We start from the raw sequence: 21,341 nt of genomic DNA, 5'->3' as shown, positions 1-21,341 counted from the left end.
AAATAGTAATACATATGTTTTTTTTTTTTTACAAAAGTAGTGCACTGGGCCTTTAATAGTCCTGCATTACTGGACCAATTTAGCCATCTGTAGTAAAAATAATAATTCTGCACCGTTCATTAAGTGACAAGTTGAATCAGGTGTACTTGTCCTGGGCTACAATAAAACTGTGTACTGCTGTGCTTACTCGAGGACTGGAGTGATGGCAATAGCCTTAAAGGCTCTGCATGGTCAATCCGACATCTGCTGTGGCTGTACAGCATTTACTGTGATGCAGCCACAGCAGAAGTCTGTAGTGACGCCTCTAGCACTGATATCAAATCACCACAGACCCTGGTTCGATTTGATCTCAGTGCTAGAGGCGTCACTACAGACCCTGGTTCGATTCCAGGCTGTATTACAACCGGCCGTGATTGGGAGTCCCGTAGGGCGGCTTACAATTGGCCAGGCAAGTGAATTTATATAGCCCTTTATACATCAGTTGATATCTCAAAGTGCTGTACAGAAACCCAGCCTAAAACCCCAAACATCAAGCAATGCAGGCGGTAAAATACCATTAGTGGGAAAATGCAGATATTTTCCTTATGCAGATTCTAGAATATTCACGCGAAAATCTGTTGCCAATTGATTGGAAACCTTGCTATAGTCAAAGAAAAAGGGCTGACTATGAAGCGATAAGGATAAATAAGCGTCATCAGAAAGCAACGTCTTTCAGAGTCCACAAGGGGTCACACTTCACAAAAGATTGGGTATTGTGGTGAGAACGTAAAAGACCTACAAATAATGACAATTTAATATACACTACCGTTCAAAAGTTTGGTGTCTACACTGTATTTCTGACCAATGTTATGTTATTTTAATGGACAAAACATGTGCTTTTCTTTCAAAAACAAGGACATTTCTAAGTGACCTCAAACTTTTGAACGGTAGTGTATATATGAAAGAAGAAATTATAATTTGCAAGTTATAGGCCTACTTTGTATTGGTTACTTAGACAGGTCTGCATTTTCAGTAATGAGATGCTTATGGAGCCATTACATTTATGATAGGTTTACTACAACTGTATGAAATAAAACATATAAAACATTCAAACATCTGATTCTCCTTTGCAGACGTGTAAAAAGGTAATGACAATGAAAATGACAAAGTTATCCAACAAAATATTGATTGTCCTATATCTACTGTCTGTCAAATGATAATGTTTTGTACTTATCCATTGTGACTTGTTGCAAATCGTGATTACCAAAATCTTGGCTTTCGAAAGCAATGTCTAAATTACCTCGACGTTTTAGTATCAGGTGAATAAGTACAACCATCACCAAAATAACAATGACAATGCATACTATAATTCCAAGAAGACCCCCAGCCTTTACAGTGGAAGGGCGCTCAGTTGGATGCTTAACAAATGGTGTAAATGGTATGGTAAAACCTGAAACATTTGACGGTTCTCTCTCAACACAATCATTTAAACCAACCAAGTCGAATCCCTCATCACAAGAACACAGGTAACCTCCATACGTATTTGTACAATTATGATGGCACTCATCCATCTCACATTCATCTATGTCAACACAAATTGACTTCCCATTTTTGTCATCGAGTATGTAACCATTTGGACAGTTGCAATGATGTGGTTTACTTGGGTCACATTCTGGGGAACACTCGGCTAAACAAACAAATTGGCACCGGTTGGTGTCTTCGGCCATTCTTATGAATCCATCCCAACAGGAGCAATTGTAACTGCCTATTGTGTTTCTGCATTCGTGGTCACATGGACCCATGGAGCATTCATCTTCATCGACGCATTTGTCATTTTCAAACACATATCCCTTATGGCATTCGCATTTAAATCCACCAACAGTATTGACACACTTAATGTTATGTCCAGGGCACTGTCTGTTATCGATACAATCATCAATGTCTTTGCACTCCTTCCCATCTTCTGCCAGTGCATACCCATGCTGACACATGCAAGTGTAGCTGTCATCTTTTCTTTGGCAGAGATGTGCGCATCCTGAGTCAAGGCAGGGGTCATTTTGCGCATCTTCACATGTGACGTTATTGTCCTGGAGAGTTTTTCCAGGTGGGCAGGTGCATACAGGTTTAGTATTAACTGAGGAACAGTCATGCGCACAGCCACCTTTGAATACCTCGCAACTCCACGGTGCTTGTAGCCACTGTTCAGATAGACAGATATACTTCGACCCGATGGATTTGAGCGTTGCAGTGGTTCCGAGGGGTAATGTCAGTAGGTTCTCTCCCTTGAATCCCAACGGAGTCTCATACAGAACTGATTCGTCCCCTTTTACAATTACATGTTGGCAGGGACTGTCAAGTTTATATTCACAAATATATCCATCTACTTTACTTTCGCATGGTTGTTCCTTCCACACAAAGTCGTATTTTGATACCGAAATACATTTTGAAGAACAGACATCTTCAAAGCGCCCCCAGTTCTGGAATTTGGTTTCATTATCTCCAGTTATCCACCTGTACCCTCGTAAAAACGATGCTTGTTCGGGGCATTGCCCGCTTGCTAAATGTAAACCAATCCAATAATCTCCTGTATGAATACCAAGTAATATTAAAAGGATGCTATGTGATATCAAAGATCGAACTGTCATTAAATATCCATTATTATTTTCCTCACAACGTTTTTGAGCAGTTCCAAAGTTAGCTTGGTCCTGGAAAACGGCAAAGCACTGCTTCCCCATGCAGTATCCGACGAGGGGGGCTTCCCCGTTCACTCTCAAAAGGAACGTCAGGGCAACGAGTATTGCTACTGTATCCCCCATTTCTTTTTAAACAATCTCCTACGCCTCAAACTAAATATAAAAATCGCATATAATTTAGATGTAGGCTACTCGTCTATTAGGCATGGCTTGAGTTGCAGAATGAACGTTAAGACTGCCGATAACTCCCATTTATATAAGCCTCCCTCCATGTCTTCGATTGATCAAGGAAGGAAGTTCCTTTCTGGATGGCGTAGTTGCTGACCAAGAACAAACAAGTTCTCTCTGAACCTGCCTATCATGCTAAACAACTAGCCACTGGGTAACAGCTGGGCGAATCAACATAGTTTCCATCTCATTTCAACCCCAAATATCAATGTGTTGAGGTTGAATCAACGTGGAAAACTAATTAGATTTGCAAAAAGTAACATTTTCACCCAACCATTAACTAAGTCTAACATGGCGATTTTTTTTCATGTTGAATTCACGTTAGTTGACAACTCAACCAAATGTAAATCAAACCTAGACATTGAACTGACACGTGCACACACAACACACACACAAAATGTATATTTATAGTAAGCTATAGTCAAATTATGCACATATGGCAAAACTAGCATTGAAATAAGAAACACATTGAAAACACATCAATGACATCAACAACGTAGATAACATCTTTCAGTGATATGCAGCCTAATTTGCTCCCCTTGTGTTTACATGGTTCTCTCTCATGAGAATGCCTATTGGGCAGCCAAATGGCACATTCTGAGGACACGAGGACAAACACATTCTTCATGGGGTGAGTTAAACACATTTTATGTTATATTTGAATACATTAATTTGGAATAATATCTTATTATGCTTGATATTCAACAAGTCAGTTTGTCAAATTTCTGCCCTGCTAGAGCTGCCCCGGTCAACTGTAAGTGCTGTTATTGAAGTGAAAACTTCTAGGAGCATCAATGGTTCAGCCTCAGAGTGGTAAGCTTCACAAGCTCACAGAATGTGACCACTGAGTGCTGAAACATTTAGCGCATAAAAATAGTCTGTCCTCGGTTGCAACACTCACTACCGATTTTCCAAAGCAACTTCAACACAAGAACTGTTCGTTGTGAGTTTCAGGAAATGTGTTTCCATTGCCAAGCATCTGCACACAAGCCTTAGATCACCATGCGCAATGCCAAGTGTCGACTGGAAAGGTATAAAGTTAGCTGCCATTGAACTCTGGAGCAGTGAAAATGCATTCTCTGGAGTGATGAATCACGCTTCACAATTTGGCTGTCCGACGGACGAATTTGGGTTTGGCGGATACCAGGAGAATGCTACCTGCCCCGATGCATAGTGCCAAATGTAAAGTTTGGTGGAGAAGGGATAATGGTCTGGGTTGTTTTTCATTGTTCATGGTAGGCCTACAATGCAAACAATGACATTATAGGCGACAACAGTTTGGGGGAAAACCCTTTCCTGTTTCAGCATGACAATGACCATGTGCACAAAGCGAGGTCCATACAGAAATTATTTGTTGAGATCGGTGTGGAAGAACTTGACTGGTCTGCACAGAGCCCTGACCTCATCTCCATCGAACACCTTTGTGATGAATTGGAACACCAACTGCGAACCAGAACTAATCGCCCAACATCAATGCCCGAACTCACTAACATGCTGACCACACCACCTGCGTTACGTGCATGAGCATTGCAAAATAAATGTACACGTACATGTTATTCAATAAGTTAATCCAAACTGCTCGCTCGCGTCAACTAGCGTTTGCGTTGCCAGGCGCTAAAATAGAACGTGGTTCTATTTTTGACGCTTAATGCATGGCAAGTCCCGCCTCTCCCATCTCCTCTTTGGTTTTTAGGAGCATATACCCACATGGGTGATTGCAAGATGAACTGAGGTCCACAGTCCAGTCCAGTTGGTGGTGGTAATGCACCTTAAAGATGTTTAAACAAGTTTTCATGTACAACTGTGTCCTGGCCAAGATCAAGCATAGCAGTGTGAACAGACAGCAACACAGAGTTACACATGGAGTAAACAATAAACAAGTCAATAACACAGTATACTTTTTTTAAATTAAAAAAAGAGTATATACAGTGTGTGCAAAAGGCATGAGGAGGTAGGCGAATAATTACAATTTAGCAGATTAACACTGGAGTGATAAATGATCAGATGGTCATGTGCAGGTAGAGATACTGGTGTGCAAAAGAGCAGAAAAGTAAATAAATAAAAACAGTATGGGGATGAGGTAGGTAAATTGGGTGGGCTATTTACCGATGGACTATGTACAGCTGCAGCGATCGGTTAGCTGCTCAGATAGCAGATATTTAAAGTTGGTGAGGGAGATAAAAGTCTCCAACTTCAACGATTTTTGCAAATCGTTCCAGTCACAGGCAGCAGAGAACTGGAAGGAAAGGCGGCCAAATGAGGTGTTGGCTTTAGGGATGATCAGTGAGATACACCTGCTGGAGTGCGTGCTACGGGTGGGTGTTGCCATCGTGACCAGTGAACTGAGATAAGGCGGAGCTTTACCTAGCATGGACATGTAGATGACCTGGGTCCAGTGGGTCTGGCGACGAATATGTAGCGAGGGCCAGCCGACTAGAGCATACAGGTCGCAGTGGTGGGTGGTATAAGGTGCTTTAGTAACAAAGCGGATGGCACTGTGATAAACTGCATCCAGTTTGCTGAGTAGAGTATTGGAAGCCATTTTGTAGATGACATCGCCGAAGTCGAGGATCGGTAGGATAGTCAGTTTTACTAGGGTAAGTTTGGCGGCGTGAGTGAAGGAGGCTTTGTTGGGAAATAGAAAGCCGATTCTAGATTTGATTTTGGATTGGAGATGTTTGATATGAGTCTGGAAGGAGAGTTTACAGTCTAGCCAGACACTTAGGTACTTATAGATGTCCACATATTCTAGGTCGGAACCATCCAGGGTGGTGATGCTAGTCGGGCGTGCGGGTGCAGGCAGCGAACGGTTGAAAAGCATGCATTTGGTTTTACTAGCTTTTAAGAGCAGTTGGAGGCCACGGAAGGAGTGTTGTATGGCATTGAAGCTCGTTTGGAGGTTAGATAGCACAGTGTCCAAGGAAGGGCCAGAAGTATACAGAATGGTGTCGTCTGCGTAGAGATGGATCAGGGAATCGGCCGCAGCAAGAGCAACATCATTGATATATACAGAGAAATGAGTCGGACCGAGAATTGAACCCTGTGGCACCCCCATAGAGACTTCCAGAGGACCGGACAACATGTCTGTGGATTAATTGTCGGAGTAGAGAACACACAATTTTGTGTGACTCAAAATGGGCCAAAATTCTACAAAGATCCAGGAAAAAAAGGACCTTGGTGCATTTCAAGTAAAATAACAACCCAATGTTTACATCCCAGGACAAATTAGCTAGCAACAGCAAGCTAGCTAGCTAAATAGCCATGTATGTTTCATGTGTTTTGACCTGTCCACAAATTAATATAGTTGGTTCAAAGATATTTCAACCAGTGTGTCCTGATCTCGTCAGGACCAAATCAACATGCAATTGTGCACGCGGATGCACGTACCTGGTCTAGTCAGCATGTTATGCTCTTGTGGCTGAATGGTAGCAAGTCCCCGCAGCAATGTTCCAATATCTAGTGGAAAGCCTTCCCAGAAGAATGGAGGCTGTTATAGCAGCAAATGGGGGACCAACTCGTGATTGGTAAATAAAATGTTCGATGAGCAGGTGTCCATGTAGTGATTCTAGGTCTCTCTGTTTGTCTGGGAGGAGTAGGAACATCATCACTCGCGGGAGGGACCCTTCCCAGGGGGAGAGTGTGAGTCATGAGTGACACATTGTGCTACAGGATGTGGAAGGTGGGCTCACTTCCTCTAAGGCCACCCCACAATCCACGGTAGCAGTTGATAGAAACGGCATGCTATTTCAGTGTCTCTGTATTTCCTTTGATAAAAATGGATGAAGTGAGAGAAATGGAGAATGGGGTGGAAGTGAGGTGGCTTTGGCATTCGGGGAAGCAATCTTTTGTTGATGCAATGGAAACTAAATCTGTCTAACCCTCTCATTTGATTAGGCCTACTGTGGTCTTCATGACGAAGAGGTCGTCACGATGAAGACCATTACGGACATTGTATGATAAGTAGTGGCGTTTGTGAATTATTGATGGCTTCTTGATATGCCTGGGAAAATGTTTTCTCTGTTTTGCATATCTATTTGATTAAACTTACTAGTGAAAACTTCAAGATGTGTCTGCAGCAAAATGTTTATTTTGGGAAAATCAAAGATATCCAGAACGGAAGAAACAGTGCCTGTTCTTTCCAACACTTACTTGGCTTGTGTTTGCATAGCCACATTCTGACACAGCCAGTTCTGTCGTTGCTGGTGCCACCAATAACACATCTGAAGCATATCATTGAGTAAGCAGTACCTCAAAAGGGACCAGTTTTTTGTGGCCACAGGGTACAACAGTGTTTTATCTAGATGTAGGCTACTCGTAATGGAGGAAATGGGAGGTCTTCCCCTGCAGGGTGTAGTTGAGCATGAGGAGAAAGGGAGGAGGTCTGTACCGATAACCTTCTCTGTGCCACACACCCTCCCTGGAGTGATTTCTCTCTGAGTAAGCATTGTCAGAAAATAATATATCATGGGTGAGATGAGATGGCTACCAACTCTACATTGATGATAACCTTTATGGAAATGGTCAAAATGACCTTGAAAAAGATTCCCTCATGTTGTTGTCAATGGAAAACTATAGATTGTGGAGGATGAAAGAAGACATTTATATATTTATTAAAGAATATGTAGACATGCCATATTAAAAACATGAAACTTTACATTTTTGTCTTAACATTTAGGAGCAGCAATTGGCAATCTTCTCATAACTTGCAGTTATGTAATTTGACACAAATTTGACACAGAAATGTACCATGTGTAATGAATACATGAAAAGTCTTACTCACTCACGTTTATGTTGGGATTGTCCAACCCTGAAACCACGTAATATGATTCTAGTGAAATTATTCTCAAAATTATTTGGCATGCCTCATGCTATTGCTAGTGGACTCAACCCAGCCAGTCATATTTTGGTATTCTGTCTGCCACAGTCTAAGCTTACCTTGCTTTGCTTTGTTGACACTCTCTGACCCTCTTTGACCCTCTGCCTCAAGGAACTCACTGTGAGGATATTGTATTTCACTGCCTGAGAGGCACAGATAATAATTGTAGTGTAAATCATGTCCTGTGTTAGAACGGGAGGAAAGGTAGATCCACCGACTCAATGGCAGGAAATGGCCTCACGGGACTCTTAGATCACATCACTCCTCCACAGCTCACTTAAGTTTAAACAAGAAAAATTCCATGCGTCTTCATCGACCCCCATCTAGCAACTGTCCCAAAACTGGTCAATATACTGAAGTAGGTGTAACGTGAAAATATGAGCAAATATTTAATCTATTATATGGTGTAATAGTTAATCTTGACAATGGTGTTTTGAAAGCAATATTTACGGTCATGACAAGTTTGCAAGTTTATATTATAGTAATCCTGTATGATTAGCCGAAGTTTAGCAAAAAGTCTAGTAAGTGTGAAAACCTTGTTAGCAACAGAGCTTGCTCAGCATGAAGATATGTTCATCAGAGATGATGAAGTGATTTCAAAAGAAACCAGGACTGACTGCAAGGGTGTCAAACGTGAGCTTAAGTCTGGAGCAGGGTTAAAATAATTTTACCCTATGGTCTGGAGCCTTCTGGTTTTCTGTTCTACCTGATAATTAATTGCTCACTCGTGTCCCAGGTCTAAATCAGTCCCTGGTTAGAGGGGAACAATTTCAAAAATGCAGTGGAACTGGCTTTGAGGTCAAGAGTTGAGTTGGAAGGGCTTAGAGATTAGTTTTCAGGTCTCAGGCAATGTTAATCATCAAGTGAGTGAACTTCACCTAACTTAAACCCATGGCGGCATTCATACAAATGTTTATTAGTTCAAAATACACAACCTAGACTCAAACAAAAATGAGTTTTGAAAAACTGTGGTTAATGGACAACAAATTCCATCTCTTGGGTAGGCTGAGTTCAAATGTTATTCCTGGGGGTTTGAGTCTCAGAATCCGGTCATTATGAATCTTTTCCTAGATCTCAGAGTGAGACTGTTGATTGGAAGGAGATGGACGGGGAGACAGTGGATGTCTCAGTTAGAACATATCCTATGGTGGAATGTGTTTTCAGAGACAGCCAGCCCTAAGTTTGTAAAATAGGGCTTCTCCAATAGGAAATCACACAGAGGCTCTAGTTTTTGACAGATTTCATTTACTACTGAGAAAATAACTGAGAGGTTTGGTGTACAACAGGATGGTTTATTGACCTATGTATAAACACATTGGAATGTGTTTCCAGCAATTGTTTTGTGTCACTCGGTACATGCAAAAAGAAGGGATATTTAAATCAGGCTGATAGAACTCCAGGGACAGGAAAACAAACCCTGACATGTCGTAGCCTTTGCCTTCATCCTACCTACACAGACTACTGGTAGTTTTTATTGATCTGGTACTGGTACTTCCTGTATGTAGCTCCATTCTTGTGTATTTTATTCCTCGTGTTACTATTTTACTTTTAAACTCTGCATTGTTGGGAAGAGCTGGTAAGCAAGAACTTCATGGTGAAGTCTGTACCAGTTTTATTCGGTGCATGTGACAAATAAAATGTGATTTCGTTTGGTTTGCATTTACATTGTTTACAAACATTTGAGTAAAACAAGCATATATTTTGGATTCTGATGGGGTATGACAGTTGAACTAGGCGCAGGAGGCATTTATAAATTAGATACTTTAAGAATCAAGGGGTATAAATCATTTATTTAAAAGTTTTAAAAAATGATGTACCAATTCCAGCTTTCCCCTGGTATGTTTACTAGCCTTTTCAAAGGACTTTAACTTGCAACCTTAAATCAATGCTTACTAGAGCCAAGCAGTGTCACACCACGTTCAGGTTTCTCTTGCATTAGACATGACTAAACCCTGAGATTTTCCCGACCACATAAACTGAACAGGAATTGCCTATAACTAGGTCCCTAACAATGTTTTTCCTGGGCAGGCAATTCTTTCCCCATAGACATTCATTTCCCTGGACATTACTTAGTCATCATTAATGAGAATTCTTCTCCTCAGCCTTCCTTGCTGTACACCGTTCCCATCCGCCCTGAGCCCTGCGCACAAGGGACAGGAATACACCTACTGTAAAAAAAAAAATATGCCTTCCTCAGGGCTGGCCAGTCTGGCGTGGTGACAGGAATATGATTAACTTGTGTCTACAAAAGTATGTTGACACCCCTTCAAATTGGTGGATTTGGCTATTTCAGCCACACCCATTGCTGACAGGTATATAGAAATTGAGCACACAGCCATGCAATCTCCATAGTCATACATTGTCAGTAGAATGTCCTTAGTGAAGAGCTCAATGACTTTGAAAGTGATACCGCCATAGGATGCCACCTTTCCAACAAGTCAGTTCGTCCTGCTAGAGCTGCCCCAGTCAACCGTGAGTGCTGTTATTCTGAAGTGGAAACATCTAGGAGCAATAACTGCTCAACCGCGAAATGGTAGGCCACACAAGCTCACAGAATGGGACCGCTGAGTGCTGAAGTGCGTAGCACATAAAAATAATCTGTCCTCAGTTGCAACACTCATTACTGCCTCTGCCAAACTGCCTCTGGAAGCAACATCTGCATAAGAACTGTTCGTTGGGAGTTTCATTAAATGTGTTTCCACGGGAGAGAGACCACACACAAGCCTAATATCACCATGCGCATGCCAAGCGTCGGCTGGAGTGATGGTAAGCTTCCGCCATTGGACTCTGGAGTAGTGGAAATGCTTTCTCTGGAGTGATGAATCACGCTTAACCATCTCACAGTCCAATGGACGAATCTGTGTTTGGCGGATGCCAGTGCCAACTAAAGTTGGGTGGAGGAGGAATAATGGTCTGGGCCTGGCCCCTTAGTTGCAGTGAAGGGAAATCTTAATGCTACAGCATGCAATGGAATTCTAGATGACTCGGTGTGGAAGAACTTGACTGGCCTGCACAGAGCCCTGACCTCAACCCCATCGAACACCTTTGGGATGAATTGGAATGCCAACTGCGAGCCAGGCCTAATCGCCCAACATCAGTGCCTGATATCATTACTGCTCTTGTGGCTGAATGGAAGAAAGTCCCTGCAGCAATGTTCCAACATCTAGTGGAAAGCCTTCCCAGAAGAGTGGATGCTGGCATCACATGGGGGACCAACTCCATATTAAGGCCCTTGATTTTGGAATGAGATGTTCGACGAGTGTGTAGTGTATGGCTGGACCTCAGCTGGACCCTGCACAACACTTCAACTCAAAAGTAGGAGATGAGGGGCACTCATAGTCCAAAAACACATAATTTCAGTCCGTGCAGTCATGAGTGAACAGGGAGTACAGGAGGGGACTCAACACACACCCCTGAGGGGTCCCAGTTTTGAGGATCAGCGTAGTGGGTGTGTTACCTACCCTTACCACCTGGGGCGGCCCGTCAGGATGTCCAGGATCCAGTTTGTCCAGGTGAGAAAGGGCAGTGTGGAGTGCAATAGAGATTACATCCTCTATGGTTCGGTATGTGAATTGGAGTGGGTCTAGGGTTTCTGGGATAATGGAGTTAACCTGTTACTCCTACCCCCTACTTTTTCGAACATTCTGTTAAAAATCGCGCAACATTTCAGCGTCCTGCTGCTCATGCCAGGAATATAGTATATGCATATGATTAGTATGTGTGGATAGAAAACACTCAGACGTTTATAAAACTGGTCAAATCACGGCTGTGACTATAACAGAACGTGCGTTTCATCGAAAAGCGCAGGAAAATCTGATCACTGAAATTGGAAATATATATCCATCCGCCACTTCAAGCCATTGATAAAGGCGAACCACAATAAATGGGGCTGAGGTTGCAATTACCTACAGCTTCCACACGATGTCAACAGTCTTGTCATTTGCCTAGGCTTTGTTTCTTGGTCAAACAAAGAAGAGACAAGCCATTTGTTCAGAGATTTACCCGGACATTATTTCCAGACGGACAGCTAAAGAAAATACATCGCCTCGTGATCAATTTGGTTGCTTATTAACGTGTACTAATACCTAAAGTTAGATTACAAAAGTATTTCGAAGTGTTTTGTGAAAGTTTATCGTCGACTTTTTTAATTTTAAAAAATGACGTTACGTTATAAGACGCTATTTTTTTCCGTTTATCACACAGTCTTCATAGATCAATATCTAGGCTATATATGGACCGATTTAATCGAAAAAAAAGACCCAATAGTGATTATGGGACATCTAGGAGTGCCAATAAAGAAGATGGTCAAAGGTAATGAATGTTTTATATTTTATTTGTGCGGTTTGTGTAGCGACGACTATGCTAATGATTTTGTTTACGTCCCCTGCGGGTCTTTTGGGGTGTTACATGCTATCAGATAATAGCTTCTCATGCATTCGCCGAAAAGCATTTTAAAAATCTGACTTGTTGCCTGGATTCACAACGAGTGTAGCTTTAATTCAATACCCTGCATGTGTATTTTAATGAACGTTTGACTTTTAACTAATACTATTAGCATTTAGCATAGCGCATTTGCATTTCCAGATGTCTAGATGGGACGCCTGCGTGTCAGGTAGGAAGGAGCAAGAGGTTAATGTGAGCAATGACCAGCCTTTCGAAGCACTACATGGATATAGACGTGAGTGCTACGGGTCAGTAGTCCTTTAGGCAGGTTAGCTTAGTGTTCTTGGGCACAGGGACTATGGTGGTCTGCTTGAAACATGTTGGTATTACAGACTCAGTCAGGGACAGGTTGAAAATGTCAGTAAAGACACTTGCCAGTTGGTCAGCTCATGCTAGGAGTGCACGTCCTGATAATCCGTTTGGCCTTCTGAATGTTGACCTGTTTAATGTTCTTACTCACATCGGCTGCGGAGAGCGTGATCACACAGTTGTCCAGAAAAGCTGATGCGCTCATGCATGTTTCAGTGCCTTGAAGCAAGCATAGAAGTAATTTAGCTCGTCTGCTAGGCTCATGTCACTGGGCAGCTCTCGGCTGTGCTTGCCTTTTTGTAGTCTGTACTAGTTTGCAAGCCAATCCACATCAACAAGCGTCGGAGCCGGTGTAGTACGATTCAATCTTAGTTCTGTATTGATGCTTTGCCTGTTTGATGGTTTGTCGGAGGCCACAGTGGAATTTGTTATAAGCTTCCAGGTTAGAGTCCCGCTCCTTGAAAGCGGCAGCTCTACATTTAGCTCAGTGATGATGTTGCCTTTAATCCATGGCTTCTGGTTGGGGTATGTACGCACAGTCACTGTGGAGACGGCGTCATCGAAGCACTTGTTGAGGAAGCCAGTGACTGATGTGGTGTACTCCTCAACACCATCAGAAGAATCCCGGGAACATATTCCAGTCTGTGCTATCAAAACAGTCCTGTAGCTTAGCATCTGCTTCATCTGACCGCTTTTTAATTGATCTAGTCACTTGTGCTTCCTGCTTTAATTTTTGCTTGTAAACCGGAATCAGGAGGATAGAATTATGGTAAGATTTGCCAAATGGAGTGCGAGGGAGTTTTGTACGTATCTCTGTGTATGGAGTAAAGGTGGTCTAGAGTTTTTTCCCCTTCTGGTTGCACATTTAACATTGCCGGTCTACTAGCCATCGCCAATCCACTTTTCATTTTCCATTTGTTTTTTCTTTGTTTCTACTGTTTTTCATTCCCCTAATTATTGTTGATCTATTTAAACCTCTGTTTCCCCCATTGTCACATCCGTCAAAAGGAGCGGACCAAGGTGTATTGCGCGTAAAGTTCCACATACTTTATTACTAAGTGAAACTTAACAAAAAACAACAAAGAATCAACGAACGTACAGTACAGAGCACATTAAGACACTAACTGAAAACAAAACAATATCCCACAAACGCAGGTGGGAAAAGGACCACATTAAGTATGATATCCAATTAGAGGCAACGATAATCAGCTGCCTCCAATTGGGAACCATACTCACACCAACATAGAAATATAGTACTTGGACACCCCCTAGTCACACTCTGACCTACTGCACCATAGAGAACCCCAAGGGCGTGACACCCATGGTGTTGTGCGGGATTGTTATTGTCATGTTTGGTAATGTTGGTGACTGGTTATTTCGACGAGTGCTGTTTTTTGCCCGTGCATAAAAATAGATGTCTGTGTTTGGGCAAGTGTAGTGTTGTACCTTGCACCATTCATTATTCTGAGCGAAGTTACGTTGCTCCCAATTCTCTGCTCTCCTGCGCCTGACTGCATACACCAGCTACACCCACCATTATGACAGACGGTGATTTGGGCCCATTCCCGGGAAAGCAGTATATCCTTCATGTCGGACTCGTTAATGGAAAAAGCTTCTTCCAGTTCCTGGTAAGTAATCGCTGTTCTGATGTCCAGAAGTTATTTTTGGTCATAAAAGACGGTAGCAGCAACATCATGTACAAAACGAGTTAAATAATAAGTTACGAACAACGCAAAAAAACAAACAAAATAAAACAGTTTAAACAACTGTTTTATTATTATATTTTTTAAGCACGTAAACCTCAGCCATACTCTCCGGCGCCATTCTACTATAGAGTCGACTATTGTGAAGGCAACGTTACAGTTACCTTCAGACAATAAACTGAAGTCTTAAAAATGTCTATGTTTGATGGCAATATTCCATAAATGAAGAGATTCTGGAAATGGTCCATAGGCTTGTTACTGGGAATGTTGTGGTTATCTGTAAGCATTGTTGTCATCAGGGTTTCTTCTGTCTGCCATGCATCATCTTGCTGTGTGCCAGTGGGCACATTTCGGCTGATTGTTGTCATCAGGGTTTCTTCTGTCTGCCATGCATCATCTTGCTGTGTGCCAGTGGGCACATTTCGGCTGATTGTTGTCATCAGGGTTTCTTCTGTCTGCCATGCATCATCTTGCTGTGTGCCAGTGGGCACATTTCGGCTGATTGTTGTCATCAGGGTTTCTTCTGTCTGCCATGCATCATCTTGCTGTGTGCCAGTGGGCACATTTCGGCTGATTGTTGTCATCAGGGTTTCTTCTGTCTGCCATGCATCATCTTGCTGTGTGCCAGTGGGCACATTTCGGGTGATTGTTGTCATCAGGGTTTCTTCTGTCTGCCATGCATCATCTTGCTGTGTGCCAGTGGGCACATTTCGGCTGATTGTTGTCATCAGGGTTTCTTCTGTCTGCCATGCATCATCTTGCTGTGTGCCAGTGGGCACATTTCGGCTGATCGTGTCTGATCAGGAGCAGTGAGTAAATAGTGATTATGTATCTGATGATGTCACAGAGGAGGAAAACCCACAGATTGCATGTGTTACTAGCCTATACAGACTGTATTATGACATCTTTGAGACGTCACAATGTGGATAAATCATTCACGAAATGATCATCATCATCAGAATTTGGCAAGTACAGCCATGCTTATTCTCCTACTTTCTCACTACAGCATATGTCACAATGCCCTTTGCCACAATGTTCTTTTGCTGGCGATCTTGTAAATTTATGTCACACAAGACTCATAGTAAGATTAAGATAGTAACAACAAGAAGTTTGTGGTCCAACTGTGGCCAAACAACTCCTCTCACAGACCAATCGTTGGTTACAAGGGATTGACATTTCAACATTAATCCAATCTTTTAGACTTAGGGATCTACACTGTCTCACATTTGGTCCAAAAACATGACTGAATAATTACGTAATTCTCGTCTGCATTTGGGTTGGTCAGTGATTCAGTATTGCTTTGGGCACTAGGAGGAAAATGGTTTAGGTAAAGTACATATGTTTGGTGTGCCTTAGATTTAATAGATTATTACACTCAAAGTTTGTGACAGAAGAGCGTTGTATGTTCACTTAACCTCAAATGACACAACAGGTTTGGTTTGTGTCAGGATTTGGCCAGGGTTGTTCCGGTTTTTGGTCACTAGATGCCCCCATTGTGCCTTTTGACCTTTTGTTTTCCCTTGATCCCCATTATTATTTGCACCTGTGCCTCATTTCCCCTGATTGTATTTAAACCCTTTGTTTTCCTCAGTTCTTGGCTCTGTGTTTGTATGTTAGCACCCAGCCCTAGTACTCTGTGAACTCTTGTTGATCCCGGTGGACTCTCTTGTGGAATTCTGTTTTTTGTTCTTGTTTGGTTGTTTTTTGAGTATCTTTTGAGGCTTTTTGAGCTTTACCTTCCACCTTGTGGATTTACCTTTTTTGTCTTGGAGGATTACCTTTGTTCTTGTAGGATTCCTTTTGAGGTTGTGGAGTTACATGTTTTCCTGAAGAACTTAACTTTTTACTTCATTAAATACACCGTCTCAAGTACTGCTGTGTCTGCCTCATCTTCTGGGTTCTGCCGACTATTCGTGGCTCAGTTGGTTAAGTGACTGTTTCTCACTCCGGAGACCCTGGTTCGTAACCGGGTCCTGACAGTTTGTATTTTTAATCATAACATATGGTATTGTCTTGTCTCACAAATATCATGATATACAATAACGACAGAACGAACCGATTTATTTTCCATCACTGTGGCTTTTCCAAATCCAACATATACCACATACACATACATACAGACTCATTCGTCTTATGACTATAAGGTGATATGGCTACACTGCTATGAAAAACATATTGTATATTGTCAGCATCACAGATGATTAAGAATGAAATGATAAGTTTATATTTACACTTTCGGTGGGTTGCTAAAGCCTTTTTTGTGAAAGAGTGCTTAACTTGAGTGTTAATGGCTTTCATACTGAAGAGTTTTTATTTTTAATTTTTAAAAGTGTAACAACATATCATGGAAGACGTCAGGCCTACCTCCACTACGCGATACTTCTCATTTGCGATTGACCTATCAGTAAAACAACAAAAAGTGCTTCATTGAAGACTGACATTAGGCAATGTTATCCAAATTACATAACTTGCTTAAATGTCATAACGTTGCTGTCACGCCTTGGTAATTGTATTTTGTGTTTTTGTTATATGTTTGGGTAGGCCAGGGTGTAACATGGGTTGATATGTTGTATTTCGTATTGGGGTTTGTAGTATTTGGGATCACGGCTAATTAGGGGTGTTGTATAGGCTTGGCTGCCTGAGGCGATACTCAATCAGAGTCAGGTGATCCTCGTTGTCTCTGATTGGGAACCTTATTTAGGGAGCCATAGTTTTGCTTTGTATTTGTGGGTGATTGTTCCTGTCTTTGTGTAGTTTCACCAGATAGGCTGTTATAGGTTCACGTTCTGTTTGTTGTTTTTGTATTTAGTTATTTCATGTATCGTTTCATTTTCTTCATTAAAGTCATGAGTAACCAACACGCTGCATTTCGGTCCGACTCTCTTCTTTCAACAGACGAACGCCGTTACAGAATCACCCACCACTCACGGACCGAGCAGTGTGTAAACTGGCAGGAGCGAAAGGAGGACGTTATGGACGGTAGAGGCATGGAGTATACGACGTGGGAAGAAATCGACAGGTGGGCGGCCGACCAAGAGAGAGAGCAGGCGCCCGCCTGGGATTCGCTTCAGCAGTGCGAAGAGGGCTACAGGCGAATGGAGTCAAAAACGAAAACAACGCGACGCAGAGCGAAAACCGAAAGTAACCCCCAAATATTTATTGGGGGAGACCGCAGAGATTGAGTGGCTGAGTCAGGGTTCAGACCTGAGCCAACTCTCCCTGTTAATCGTGAAGAGCAGTTGCAGTGGGAGAGGCTACACCACTTGGAGAATTGTACATGGGAGGAGGAATTAGACGGGAAAGGACCCTGGGCTCAGCCTGGAAAATATCTCCGTCCCAAGGAAGAAATAGAATCAGATAAAGCGGAGAGGCGCTGGTATGAGGAGGCAGCACGGCGACGCGGTTGGAAGCCTGAAAAGCAGCCCAAAAAATATTGGAGGGGGGGGGGGGGGCTAGAAGGGAGTATGGTTATGCCAGGTAGGAGACCTGCGCAAACTCCCTGTGCTCACCGTTGGGCTAAAGAGACCGGGCAGGCACCGTGTTATGCTATGGAGCGCACGGTGTTTCCAGTGTGGGTGCATAGCCAGGTGCGGCAACTACCAGCCCTTCCTATTGGCCGGGCTAGAGTGGGCATCGAGCCAGGTAAGCTTGGGCAGGCTCGGTGCTCAAGAGCTCCAGTGCGCCTGCACGGTCCGGTCTATCCAGAGCCACCTCCACACACCAGTCCTCCGGTAGCAGCTCCCCGCACCAGGCTTCCTGTGCGTATCCTCGATCCAGTACCACCAGTTCCAGCACCACGCACCAGGCCTCCAGTGCGCCTCGCCTGTTCAGCGCAGCCAGCGCTTTTCTCCTCTCCTGCGCTGTCGGAGTCTCCCGCCTGTTTAGCGCAGCCAGAGCCTTTCTCCTCTCCTGCGCTCCCGAGCTGCCCCTCTGTCCCGAGCTGCCCCTCTGTCCCGAGCTGCTCCTCAGTTATGTGGGGATCTGGATGAGGACTATTAGGCCATGGTCGGCGGAGAGGGTGGATTATCCCAGGACGCGAAGGGGAGGAACAAGGACATTAATGGAGTGGGGTCCACGTCCCGAGCCGGAGCCGCCACCATGGACAGACGCCCACCCGGACCCTCCCTATGCTTTTGAGGAGCGTCCGGGAGTCCGCACCATAGGGGGGGAGGTTCTGTCACGCCTTGGTCATTGTATTTTGTGTTTTTGTTATATGTTTGGGTAGGCCAGGGTGTGACATGGGTTTATATGTTGTTTTTCGTATTGGGGTTTGTAGTATTTGGGATCGCCGCTAATTAGGGCTGTTGTATAGGCTTGGCTGCCTAAGGCGATTCTCAATCAGAGTCAGGTGATCCTCATTGTCTCTGATTGGAAACCGTATTTAGGGAGCCATAGTTTCGCTTTGTATTTCGTGGGTGATTGTTCCTGTCTTTGTGTAGTTTCACCAGATAGGCTGTTATAGGTTCACGTTCCGTTTGTTGTTTTTGTATTTAGTTATTTCATGTATCGTTTCGTTTTCTTCATTAAAGTCATGAGTAACCAACACGCTGCATTTCGGTCCGACTCTCTTCTTTCAACAGACGAACGCCGTTACAGTTGCAGATTATTAGAACACAGTTGATTGATTTAATTTCGAAACGGATGTTTTCAGAAGAATGGATCCTGCAACCTATAGTAACTTTGTCAATTACAAAAGCAATGGTGGCAATCCCGTGGGCTTGATCAAGGATGAAAAAAAACTTTTTCAGAAAAAGGCCATTCATTTTGTTGTAGAAGGTGAGGCGAGACTTACAAGTACACTTTATCTGTTGATTATTCTGTTATTAATTGGTCTGAAACTATCAAACCGTTATCTTATCTACCATAATGACTATAATATTATTATATCGTCTTATAGCAATTCGAAACCGTTACGACACCAGGCCAAGTCTAGTCATTTAAACCCTATGCCCTCAATCTTCCTCAGAGATCAGCTTTTTAGTAGCAAATCGTGTCTCAATTCGATGTTGTTGTGTTAATTTGTAGTTTACAAAACTGTTTTGTGATATCAAGGTAAGATCTACTTGTGTTAAACTGCCATCATTTAGTTTAACATTGGGATTAATAATGCATCTGTGCATATGACTATCAAATCCAAACGGATGAGTGATTTATCTGATGTCATAGTTTCATAGATTATCCTTTTATCAAAATATTGTCACGAGCGTCGTCTTGAAAATGACCGGACCAAGGTGCAGCGTTGTGAGCGTACATTTTCCTTTATTTTTTTAAATGTCGCCAACAAAATAATAAACAACAAAAACTATTCTGATTTATTGCCCTGGTTGCCTGGAGAGAGCCACTAAAGCCAGTTGTTTTTCTGTGTGTGTAAGTTTGTGCGTGTCTTAGCACATGTGATGTAGGTGACCCTAACCTAACAGATAGGTTAATTACATAGCAATTCCATCTACAGTGTTGTTGCTACAGGTTGATATATCTTTACAGCATAGCTAATACACACCTAATGTAAAGTGTGTTCAATGTTTCCTCAAGATCACTCAGCCATTTGAACTACTTGGGATGGACCTTATCGGCAAACTGACACAGACAGACAGCGGACACCAGTACATCTGTATTATGATTGACCACCTCACTAAATCGCCACAGGCATACCCCCTCCGTACAAAGTCTGTTAAGGAGGTCACAGACCTCTGTCAGTTTGAGGCACCAAAACGTATACTCACAGACCAAGGGAAGGAGTTTGTCAATGAGGTAAATAGTAACTGTGTTACTCAACTTAAATATTGGTTTAAATGTCTTCAGCTTTCTAAAAAAAAATCCCCTTTTATAAAAAAAGATCAACTAAAATGTCTGCAAGGCTCTGGCGATCTGAAGAAGTCTCTGCTCAACGTACCATCCCCAGATGAATGGATTGGTAGAAAGGATGAACGGGTGAAAACAGAGGTATAAGCAACATCTGTAGACTGATGTTATAATATTATTTAACAGGCTGTGGTGGTTTTGAGTTCATCAATTGTAATGTTCTAAAAACGTTCACATTCTAAGAATAACTTGTGTCATATAATTTTCAATTCAATCATATTTTCAGAGCCATCTCTAAATTAGTGGGCCAAACACCAAAATAGTGGGACAGGCACCTTGATGGCGTAATGTTTGCTTTAAGAACCAAGAATCAAATGACAACAAAATACTCCCCCTTCGACCTGATGTTCGGTAGAGAGGCTCGCTACCCATCAGAGGTTCCAGAACATTACAGGGTTGGTGTACATCATTTTACATTCTAATTGATTTGAGAAGTGTAGACTGTATCTTTGTAAGTTTAAATTAATATCATAAATGTATGTTATAGATTGACAGCAGTGTCGAGGAGGTCTTAGCAGTGGAACACTTAACAGAAGATATGCTGAAGCTCAATTAGGTTCTCCAGACTGACAGAGTGTGGCAGGTAAATATCCGCAACCAGCAGAGGAAAGGGGGAGAACTAGATCACAACTATCTCAGCCAATGTACGATTCAAGGTCTCAAAGGCAAAAGTGTGGACGTGGAAGATGACAAGGGGGTTTTCTTCCCTAAAATAAGCATGGATCACCTGAGGCCTCATGTAGAGGAGACTCCTCAGATCCCTCATAAAATAAAGGCAGCAGCCTCCAGAACCACTACACCAGCAGATTCAGCCTCCACAGCCACTACACCAACAGCCTCAACCTCCAAAACCACCACACCAGCAGGTGCAGCCTCCACAGCCGCAACACCAGCGGCCTCCACAGCCACCACACCAGCAGGTGCGGCCTCCACAGCCACCACACCAGCAGCCTCCACCTCCTCAGCCACCACACCAGCAGCAGCAGCAGCTACTGATATAAACAAATGTATGTATGTAATCTTATCAGGTTGATCCATTTATATATCGCAGTACACCTACAGGTACATTTTCCAGGTGTTGCAGAGGCTTGAGGAGGAACAAATGTATACAGTTGAAGTCGGAAGTTTACATGCAACTTAGCCAAATAATGATTTATTTCAGCTTTTATTTCTTTCATCACATTCCCATTGGGTCAGAAGTATACACATACTCAATTATTATTTGGTAGTATTGCCTTTAAATTGTTT

At 42.7% G+C, this 21,341-nt stretch overlaps 1 protein-coding gene across 1 annotated transcript; it reads right to left on the bottom strand.

The window, feature by feature from the left end:
• Window positions 1-1,034: 1,034 nt before the first annotated feature.
• On the bottom strand, window positions 1,035-2,945 carry LOC123995148 (thrombomodulin-like). The gene has a single exon (XM_046298537.1). The coding sequence runs from the start codon at window positions 2,793-2,795 to the stop codon at window positions 1,179-1,181; it is 1,617 nt and encodes a 538-aa protein (XP_046154493.1). The 5' UTR covers window positions 2,796-2,945; the 3' UTR covers window positions 1,035-1,178.
• Between the last annotated feature and the right edge of the window lie 18,396 nt (window positions 2,946-21,341).

Source organism: Oncorhynchus gorbuscha, linkage group LG14 (assembly GCF_021184085.1).
Source record: "Oncorhynchus gorbuscha isolate QuinsamMale2020 ecotype Even-year linkage group LG14, OgorEven_v1.0, whole genome shotgun sequence".
Taxonomy (NCBI): Eukaryota; Metazoa; Chordata; class Actinopteri; order Salmoniformes; family Salmonidae; genus Oncorhynchus; species Oncorhynchus gorbuscha.
The sequence above is the reverse complement of the archived record's forward strand: the minus strand, read 5'-3'. Positions and strand labels throughout refer to the sequence as shown.

What these genes read in the sequence shown, in the direction of transcription:
- LOC123995148 (XM_046298537.1), bottom strand. Translation starts at nt 2,795, where the DNA reads ATGGGGGATACAGTAGCAATACTCGTTGCCCTGACGTTCCTTTTGAGA.